This window comes from Cimex lectularius, unplaced genomic scaffold (genome assembly GCF_000648675.2).
Source record: "Cimex lectularius strain Harlan isolate CLEC.00 unplaced genomic scaffold, Clec_2.1 scaffold159, whole genome shotgun sequence".
Lineage (NCBI taxonomy): Eukaryota > Metazoa > Arthropoda > Insecta > Hemiptera > Cimicidae > Cimex > Cimex lectularius.
The window spans coordinates 1,172,681-1,184,003 of NW_019392864.1; the positions used below are offsets into that span (position 1 = coordinate 1,172,681).

General features: G+C 35.8%; 1 protein-coding gene across 1 annotated transcript in view; it reads left to right on the forward strand.

Annotated features, from left to right (window-relative positions):
* LOC112127625 (patj homolog) overlaps positions 1 to 1,783 on the forward strand; it is a 36,647-nt gene extending 34,864 nt beyond the window's left edge. Inside the window, exon 7 of the mRNA XM_024228843.1 lies at positions 1,290 to 1,783. Within this exon, the coding sequence (XP_024084611.1) occupies positions 1,290 to 1,308 (19 nt within the window). The 3' untranslated portion in view covers positions 1,309 to 1,783. The remainder of the gene's footprint in view (positions 1 to 1,289) is intronic.
* Positions 1,784 to 11,323: the final 9,540 nt, after the last annotated feature.

Here is an 11,323-nt window from a genome sequence, read left to right on the forward strand (position 1 = left end):
CTTAACAAGGTTAACACAAAGATCGTGAATACCCCCTATAGAGAGGTTGTCTACCATATATTTTTTCTTTAATCGGAACGTACAAAAGGACAAGCCTATGAGACAACTGCTGAATCAATGAGAGGTAGTTACCAATAATTAAGGCATGACCATGTTGACCAGGACGATCCGACTATCGAAGAATGTCCAACAATTCAACCCAATCTTGAAAATAAACTATATTCTCTTTGTGAAAGTGCGAACAAATAGAAATGAAGTAATATATTTTTCATCGGCGTGGTTGTCTCCGTTCTGAATTTTTTCAGTCGAAAATGAAGACGACTTATTGATTGGGGTTTACCGATAGTATTCGATACTATGAATCACAAAGGTCACAGTTGAAACAGTCAATGGTTTGACACAAAGTAAAGTTTTTTTTGTATCTTTATGTAAGGTATTTTTTTGTATCTTAACCTTCGTGGGCATTTGTTCGAACAATTTTCTGCAGAATATCGGGTCGGAAGTTGAATCATTGACTCTTTTGTATCCCTTCAATAGAATGTTATGTGTTTTATTATTATTAGACTCGGATGGAATTTTCGATTTTATCGACTGCTTTCGTATGAGAGGTGGAATGTGTTTTTAAAGTGTAAAATCTGCAGCTTTTATCTCCTTATTTTAAGTTTTCGAACATTTGAAAATTTCTTAAGTAAACAAAGAAAATGTTCACCCATTATCCCCTATCAAATCACCTTGTTATGTTTATTTTCATAACAATGACATAAATCTACCGTTGACTCAGGAATGAAATAAACCTCCACTGTACGATCTTGTGCGGGCGTCGTGCAATCTACAGTGAATGTGTTTACCTTGGTGGAATTGTAGATTTTCCAGGCTAAGGTTGATTTGCCTTGTTTCCGTTTGCACGGTCTCCAACTCTACCACCCCTCCATTCTTATTTCCAAACGTCTCAAAATATCCATTTATTAAACGACCCCTCGTGAAAGAACGATTATGGAAATCAGCGATTTTGTGCCTAGTATAAAATATCCTTTGCCTTTAGCTAATCTAACATTTTATTATGTATTTTCGCTGTTGAAGTTTTACAATCAGGGTAAAATTTATTTTGAAAATTGGGAAAATTATGAAAAATTTTATCTACTAACTATTTGAAATTGCTAGTGTTTTTTTTCCGGATGATTTATTTTTACAAATAAAACAATAATAGCAAAAAACAATTAGGAAGACGAACAGTCTTCAATGTTTAGTGCAATTAATAAAACTATTATTGTGACTGTTTTCTGTTTTAGGTATGTAAACATGCATTGAAATTAGAAAGCACAGACAAGTCTTACTCTTAAGGATGGGTAAGTTTTTATTTTTTTAAATTTTTATTTCTTTTTAACAAGCCCTTATGTAACGCAACTAAAACGAACAAATTATTTTGGCCACCTGAAGTTTTTCAACAAGTGCTAAGCTCCCCCTTTATTAATTTTTATTTAAACTTGGCTTTCTCCAGTTCTTCACTGTTGTTTAACATCTGTCGGAAAGGAAGTTCATGGATCAAATTAATAACTGCTTTAGCTTGAGTTTAGTAATACCAGTCATAACTTTGTTATTATCTTTTTTTTTGGATTTCACAATAATAATTTTTTTTCTTAACTTGTATGGTAAGTATTTTTAAGGAAGCGAGTGTCTCTAAGCCTTCTTTATTTGAGATATCAATAAAATGGAGGAGCAATATTTTTTTTAGTGATTTTAGTTCAGATTCGGAGGTTTTTCTTTCGGGCTGCCTAAATCTAAAAAAGGCATACAATTTTTCTGTTATTTGACTAACTTGTATCTATTATGAATGAGAGTATAAGGGCAGGTCAGAAATTAACAAAAGAAATATATTGGCCTAATTTAATTAATGCGTATTTAATAATAAAAATACATGTAAACAAAAAACAGCTGTTATATTCATGGCTGCCATGTTGGTTACCTATGCCCTAACGGCTAGCAAAGTGATTACATTTTCGACCTAACACCTAACAATGGCTCTGGCCTGTTAGATCGAGCAATGTTAACTAGCCGATTCTTACACGTATACGTCATCATTTTTCTCGATCTAACACGACTTAAGTTAACAGGGTTGACACAACGATCGTGAATACCCCTACTGTTGCTTTAAATAGGAGCCGCCAATGATGGCTTCTCTTCAAATAATTTTGTCGTCGCTATATATATTGTAGAGATCTTTAACGGTATTGACGAAATTCAGCAATTTGTAGGAGCCTCCATCATAACGAATATACAGGGTAGGACAGCTCGTCGTGACAAAATTTTTAAAAATTAATTTTTTCCAAGAACGTACCTCTAAAGTGTAGTAAAACCCCCATAAACCTCATGGTTTTATTTCAAGCCGTCCACAAGTGTTTTTTAAATGTTTATGCAAGAAAGACACGTTTCTTTACATAAAACCTGAATTTTCTCATAACGTTTTCCGAACTTTTGACCTCAGTTTTATTTCTAACACCGAATTTTCTTTTAGATTACTCCACTTTTAAAGTAACGATTACCAGTCTACTTAAAAAAATAACAGCACAAAGGTCATAAAATTTGCGAAGTGGTAATTTCGGAACAACTTCTTTAAAAGGTAGCTTCCTTACATTGCATTTTTAAAATGTAAAACCAGCGAACAAATATTCCTGATCGTTTTCTAAATCCGTAGATCAATGGTCACACAGCATTTATTAACAAAAAATTAATCTACATATTAAAAATGTCGATCGTAATTGTTTTTCGTCACAGAAGAGCGCATATCGGGTGTAAACAAATAGAAAATTTCATCACCGTCTATCGAGCTAACGTATTTCCAAGTAAATCGAGTAGGAAATATTTCTGATTATTTACAGCAGTCGGTTCACAGCATCATCGTCATCTTAACTTATTCCCGCGTAGGACCCACTCTCGCGAGAGATGTAATTACTTTTGTTTTACAACACCACGGCCACGTTTCAGCGCTAATTAATAATTTATTTATGAACTTATGATAAGGGGTTAATGAGGTTTCTGCTGTTACTTGGAGGGCGTTGATTAAAACTAAATATTCGGTAAACGAAATAATAACAAAAAACCGTGTAATTTACTATCATTAGACTCTACTGTTTGCAGGAGAACTAGTTTATTTAACAATATGAATACTAAATAATTGTAAATATTATTGCAAGCCTTTTCAGAAGTTATTTTATATTATAAAACAAACGAATAAAACTGCTAAACGCTTTGAATGGAGATAGTTAAATTATATCTTTATAAATAATCTTTAATAATGTTAAATAATCATCTTTATTTATTATTATTCTATGACTCGGATGAATATACACAATACTCACCCGTAAGTAAAGTGAGACGACCTATAAAATATTCAGTCCTTCTAATTTGAAAAAAAAGAGATAAATAAGAAAAATATACGATAACATTGAAACGAGTTTCTCCAGGAGTAGTAATAAAAAAAAGGGGGGCATATCAAAAGAATTGCAATTTCATTAGAGAAAGTGGTAGTGACAAGGAATTCGCCGTTGTGACCCCGACAGTGAAACCGTCCGTGCTCTGGAACTTCCTGGAGATTCTGAGCGAAAAAATTCAAGCCTGCGAATTCTTTGATGAAGACAAAACAGTTGGCCTAGTATTTTTAATGTACGAAAACTTTAATGTTAACCATTTGAGAAAGACAATTGCTAATTAATTTAATTTAAACTGTCGTCGATGTGATTTAAAATTTTATTTTTTTAAAGGTATTAATAGTATTATATTTCGTGGTCCGATTGACCAAATAACTTCGACCAATACCTTACATAAAAAGATTAAATAATTGAAAGAAGTTATTGATATGTTAAAACAGTGATTAAAGAAAGTAGTTATGACATGAAACTTGCAGTTTCAAAATAAATTTGAAGGCCAGAAGACTTGAACAACTACGAAGACTTTTAGGAATGAAGTCCGTCCTGACCGTCAACAATTAATTAACCTTAAGATGGCTCCAGACAAGCGTGATTCGTTCTCTTCAAAGTGCACGAATATTCGTGAAGTAGCTTAACTCAAAGCATCCACGCATTGGCGAATCAACTGTATAAAGTGTATAATCATCAATCAATTTTCTTCTATTAACTGCTATTTATTTTCCAATAATTAACGATTCCTTACGAGTATAGATGTATTAATGACTAAAAACCATAGCTTTATTTATGTTTGCCCTACTTAACGGTCTTGGATTTCCTCGGTTTGAACCGGTTTGGACTCTTTTCTTCCGAATTACAAAAATCTGAAAGAGTTTTTTTGTTGCGTGCCAACGGATCGAAAAGCAAGATGGGGGGGGGGCAACAGTCCTCTGTGACTGATTTGTGACTGAATTTGTAGCCACTACACAAAACAGTAACCGCAGCTTCTCTGTTGTCCATTACAATTGGTAGTAAGTTGTACTTACTAACCCCGCATGTGTGTATACGTAGGCACGCTATTTGGCGAATGCCAAGACGAGCATCTCGAGACTTGTCAAAAATTCGGCCGGAATCGGCATTCAATGAATACCACATGTCTGGAGTCACCTTATGCAACACTTAACTGCGACTCCTTTAGATATACGGAGTAGAACTGTTGGGTTGTGCCAAGCCATCCAACATCCAGCGCATTCACTCCTTCCAGTCAAAAGTCTTATAAGACAGATTATCAAAGTTCTTACTATGTCACTAATCCCACGACCTCAACGCTCCTTTTGTCAACGAACTAATCCATTAGCAGTTCCAAAAGTTTCAAACCAACCTTTCGATCTATCCTAATCTACTGGTCGAGCCTTCTCTGCACATTCCCATCCCGAGACTTGGCTTCATCCCATATTCGACAATGGCGTCGAGACCTCCTTGCCCCTAAACCCCTCAAACTGAATGCCAGCAATGGCTGGTTTCTCATGGCATTTCTCCACCGGTTGTAGCGCTGGCATTAGTGTTGTGACCGTGTGAAAAAAAGATGTTTAGGGTACAATTAATTAATTTAAAAAAATATGAAAGCTGGCGTAAAAATTTTGTATTTTAATGCGAACGTACAATCTTTTATGCTTGAGTATTATTTGAATAAGACAAGTCAAATTGATCTTTGAATATTGCTTATTGATTTCAATTAAATCGTATTCAAGTTGTTACAATAGTCACAGTTCCAAATAAATGGCTGCAAATATTACACATATTAACGTTGTTTATATATGGCACTTTCTCTAATGATGTATCGTGTACAACTTAAATGCTAAACATTTGCTCTTATACAGCGTCGCTTCCCGGCTTCAAACTTTGAAAGGCCATAAATTAAGCACTTTGCGTATGTATGATAAAACGGGGCTGGTCAAAAGCAAGGACTTGTTATAATTAATTATTATATTTCAAAGGGCGTTTAAACAGCACGAGCATTTGTCTTTTTCTACCTCTTCTTTATTTATTTGCACCTGTGTCAATTGTTGCGCTTTAGTAAATTTGATAGCATTTTACAGAGTAAACCAAAGCAAAAGTGAACACAAAAATATACATAAAAAAGTAGGATTACTCATTACTAATCACTCCTGTATACTAGCAGTAATCAGAGTCACTGTCGCTTAGGAGCTCGCGAGGCCATTGACGCTACATCCGTCTGGGAGAATTATTTGGAAGGGTGCGGGATGGTAGGTTTCTGACGTGAGGGTTTGTGTGACTGGATAATTGTATTTGAAATTTTTTGTAGCGGTTTTTCACTACTTCAAGGACATATTGGATTTTAAGGTCATTTTGAATGATAAGATGAAATACATAGAAAAAATTGTCGATGGTTGTAAGAATTTTTGATAGTAGGGATTGGATACGTTTGGGGTTGGAACGTTTTGTTGAACCCCAAAGTTCGACAATGTATGTCCAAATGGGTCTCAAAATAGTTGTATAAATGATTCATTTATTTAGTACAGGCAGTTTTGGCCGTTTACCCAGCAATCTTTTGAGAAGTCTGAACCGTCTATTTAGCTCTTGCCTTTTGAGTCCCGTGTGAGGATTCCATGTAAGTCGTTAGTCAATGTATTGCACAAGGTAGCGGACTGTATTAGCTGGTGGGAGAGGGATACTATTGTAATAGATGGGATCAGCGGTTATTCTCCGAAGAGTGAAAGCGACACGTTCACATTTTTGTATGTTTATTGCCATCTTCCACTGCTTGAACCACTGCTCAAGGGATGTGACATGGCTCTGTAGGTTTCTGGTCGAAATGACAGGGTCTTTATGGGAGCAAAGGATGGCGGTATCATCCGCACAGGTAGTAAGTTTCTGGAAGAGTAGAAATGTCTGAGGTATATACAGTAGTGGATGGGCCCTAAGATATTTTCTTGTGGTACCCCGCGTCTGTGCGATACACGGGTGAGTAAGAGTGACAACTGATGACTTGAAAGTATCTGTCAGATAGATAGGATTTTTGGATCAGGTAGTAGATAAAAGGGAGGACTTTCTTAAGTTTCCAGAGGAACCCCGAGTGCCATACCCGGTCGAAGGCTTGCTTCACATCTAGGGTTTATCTTTTAAAATTTGCATAACTGAGATTTTACATTGACACTGTATATATCTTTTTGTTTTGGTGTATCACGAGAAGAATATTCTTGTAATTACATATTATGATTTACAGTATTTATTGAAAATATTATAATAGAAGTCCGATTTGAGAATAGAGTTGATTTATTTCGGTATTAAAATTTTGTCCAATACAGAAGGAACGGAACAGCAGAAACAATGCTTGAGTAAAGTGTCGAACGTTGAAAAATACCTTTTTTATATTGAATTATCTGACGATCCGAGTTCCCTGGTTAGTGATGCCCTTCGGTTCCAGGATGTTCTCCAGGACAGATTAAAAAAAAATATTTTTCCCATAAGGCCTTTTGAAGATCCCAAATATCCCTCTTTTATCCGTCGCTGTATTTTCCACATCAAAGCCAGGCAATCTTATGCATGTTTTCTCTCTTAGAAACAGTTTCGACTTTCAAGTACGTCGAATGGTTTTTCTAAACCTCGCTCGGTACTGAACATCAGACCCTTTCTCTTGATAAACCAATTTGAACCCTTGTTTATTTTACCATGTAATTCCCAAGACGCGGTTTCGTAGAAATACATTTCTTTAAGACCTATATCTTTTGACATGCTTTGAAAAAAGTGGAAATATAATAAGAAAAATAACGACTAGCCGGGTACACACCCGATGCTACCCGACGCCTTGCCACGTTTTGGTAGTGTGCACATCTGTGCGGCGTCAAGCGCACGCCACGTAGTCACAAAGCGTGTATCACTAATCACTATCGCAATCGCAACGCCTCTTTTGTTGTTAATGCACAATTTTGAGCAAAACCATGAAATAAATTGTTAGTTAAATTTTATGAGTAAAACCGTGTAATAAATTGTTAGTTAATGTCATTATATCAAAAAATGGCATTCCGGTGTTTTAATCAATTTTCTACCAAACCATTAAAATTAATTTTTTTAAAATAAAAACTAATGAATTTTTGATCTCGGTTAATTTGGTTTATATTAAAATAAGTATGTTGTAGTTAATATAACGGCAATAATACATGCAGTGTGAATAAAAATATGAGTGTCCAGTTTTTTTGTCTTCGACTTTACTCGATGCTACCCGACGAAAATCTGGACAGTGGGGATCGCATAACGTAGAGTAGGTTAGCGTTGCATAGCATCGGGCAGTTGTGCGTGGGGATAATACAATCTTATGGAAAATTGGACTTTGGATTTGCGTCGGGTAGCATCGGGTAGCGTCGCATGGCGTTGGATCGGGTAAGTGTGTTCCCGGCTTTATTCCGGTTGGAAAACGTGGTAATATGTTATTGAACAGATGTTGTTATTTCTAAGTTTAATTGATAACATTAATTTTCTGTTTTGATACATTCTTAGTTTATGCTTGTACAATCAGTTGGACATATTTTGCATTTATAGACCTAGTCTAATATGCCCTGATAGCTGCCGGAAAATAAAAAGCCACGCGTTGACAGTATTAGGGTGAGACTATTTCTTTACTTATTACCTCGTTTTTTGTTTGTTTGTTTGGTTTTTGTTCTTTTTCACTATTGCTGTGGAAATTAATTTTTCGATTGCTGTAAGAATATCGCTCGAATCGTAAATGGTTTAACTTCGGCAAATATTATCTTCCCCTAGGGCAAACAATAACCTTAATTTTTAGTACTGAATAAATTCATGTTACGTTTTTAAAAATCAATTATTAGTCACAAATGAACATTACATTGTTACATTCAAATTTAGTTGACTAGTTGTCTATTAGTGCTTCAAATGACAACCGGGCATTTTTTGACAATAGGATCTAATGTTTAAATATGTTTAAAAAAGTTATCGTGTAGCTAAATCGTTAATTAAGTTTTGAGAAATTTTACTTTTTTTTTTAAATTTACAGTTTAGTTTTTGAGTAAAACATTTTCAAACCTTGGCATGACCTTATTTTCCGTATTTTCATTAGCATTATTCTATGTATAGTATTATAATTTTTACCTATCCTGTATATGTTCTTGTTTTTGATGGCTTTATGATCTTGTATACTAACCAAAGGTGAAGTAGCAAAATGCGTATACTTTGGGTGGGAGGGGGACGTGAAGAAAGGCCAGCGACGGTGGGAATCGAACCCATGACCGCGGGTTCTGCGAGCCGAGAGAGACTATCACGCTAACCATTACCGCGATCCTCAAGTAATAAATTTAAAATAACTATAACTTATAACTCATCACTGGTTACTGACCTACTAACTCTAAACTGTAAGTGACTTGATCCAACTGACCAGTGTCAATTCAATCCCCCTCAACTACTGACTCACCAATGACTATCCGTTTGGTAGCACCCATCTTTGCAAACCTCCCCAGAGGGCTTCCTTCTCCGTGGTAGCTACTACCCCTCAGGCTTCACCATTTTGCATTTTTTGAGCTTTCCTTTGGAGGGGTTTTTCAAGCATCCAAAGAAGTCACGAAATGTGTTGCTTCGACTTTTCATAACCTCGTTCGAATTGTTCAATACCTAAACAATTATTGAACGCTGTATGGGTAAAACAATTTATATATAGTTTGAATATAAAACAAAGTAACGATTACAATAAAACGCTATTTTTCTAAATAAGTTATTCTTCCTGAAAAGTGTTTCTTCTTGAAAATATAGTCTTCTCACGACATATATTTTATAAAAGTTTAACACAAATTACTTTGATAAAAACAGGTATTATGGTGGGTGTTTTAACTAGAGAAAGTTCCTATCTTTTAAGACAGCCATGCAATTTTAGTTATACGAATTGTTTATTCTTTTATAAATTTTCGCTCCTAACAGAGAACTCCCGGGTTTAATTGAAGCCGGTATACTCCCTGTTGTTTTCTGTCGATAAATAACAAGACGACAGTATAATGAAAGGATGAGAGGTTTGCCACGCCGCAGCAACCACTTCTGAACACGGCTTTTCCTTCAAAGGGGTTTCGAACATAACCGATCTGTTGTTCACCTGACAACAAAACGGTTTCATTAATTTCCATCAAGGTGACAATTTCATTTATGGAGTTGTTGGTTTAACGTGTATTTTGTCCGTCACCGATCAGATGAAATAGACACAGGAATAGTTAAATGTTAACAATAACTTTTAGGGGCGTCGGTGGTCGCAGCGGTTTTGGCGTTGGCATGGCGCTCGTCTCTGTAAGGTAAAGGTCCCGGGTTCGAATCCAGCGGTCCTGCATTCGAACCCAACATACTTACAAACTGGCTTTTTCAAAAACACCGGCACCCCGAAGTTGATATGATCTCTGCTGTAAAATAAACTCTATACATTATTAATAACTGTCAAATTACTCACAGAAGTAGAGAATAATCCTTATGCGCAATGTTTTTTGGCAATTTTACTACTGTTCCATAACTGATTAACATAGGAACAAAATCCAAATTTTATTGTATCTTGGATTCACAGCGCTTTATTACATACTTATTTCATGTTTGGTTTAGATGGCCTTTTCGAGTTTTTCTGAGCTCTTCCTCAGCCAAATTGGCTGCTTTTTCTCCTTTTTCTAAAATATAGCAGGGCAAATTGTCTGGTAGAGTTTTCCTGTAACACATTGCAGTGTGCGAGAAAACGTAGTTTTAAATGATACTTTGAACGGAATTTATTTTTGATATAACATATAATTTAATAAGAATGTAGCACATGTGGGACTTTGGCCTCATATCGTATGCCCCTTTGAGCCAACCTGCAGCAACAGCTCGCCACCAGCAACTCAGGAATATGGTGCAGCGAGCGCCTATAAGAGAACAACAATTGGAATGCTGTTATGTTTGCTGATGAGGAGAGCGTTTCTGTATGTATAGTGATAGCAGGCGCGAAGACTCCGGAATGCCTACAATGCCCCAGTTCATGCTTCGTTCAGTGCAGTTTGGAGGATGCGGTGAAATGGTCTGGGGATTTACACTGGAGGACGAACATATATTCGTATTACAATACCGAGAAATTAACGAGGTCCTTCAAACCTGGGATCTCACTGGCAGGGATTTTCGATTTCTGGATGACAATGACCGCCAGACCTCATAGAGACCGAGTTGTTCATCAATGTTTAGAAAACCTGGGAATTTCCCATCTACCACTTCCCCCATTGTATCCAGACCTCAATCCCATTGAGCACATGTGGGATGCGTTGCAGAGAAGGCTTTTCGATCAACCATCAGCAGCGTTGCCATTTATGGAATGAAATTGCTGCTGCCTAACAGGTGCAGATAAGTTTTAGCTAACAGAGGACATTACACACGGTATTAATTGATTAAAAAAAATATTGTGCCCAGTAAACATTATGGAAATAAAACTTTTATTTTATAAACTGCTCAAACTATATATTTGAATCTATTTTTTTAAGTCGCTCGGTCATACATCAAAATCGTATTTAGCAACTAGACATGATACCATAATGTATGATCGACGACGAGCAACGTACCAAAATAGGCAAAATATGTTTTAGCAAGGAACCAATATTCGTTGTTTTGCACCTTTGCAGTTTGGGTTTAGAACCATTTCACGCAATTGCATAAATTTGGCCATTCTAAATAACTTATAACTGAAAAAAAACCAAAACCTGTAATGAGGTTTGGTATATATTCATTATTTTGCTCACTTATAATAGCATATAATCAAAACATAGATGATATAGCCTGAAAGAAGAAATATTTTTATATTTCCCCTTTCCAAAGGTTGAAATAATGTTGATTTTGGTTATAATCCAGAGGAAGTATGCATTTTTTAGTGGAACAACGGTAGACGAGCAAATGTGCCTCGG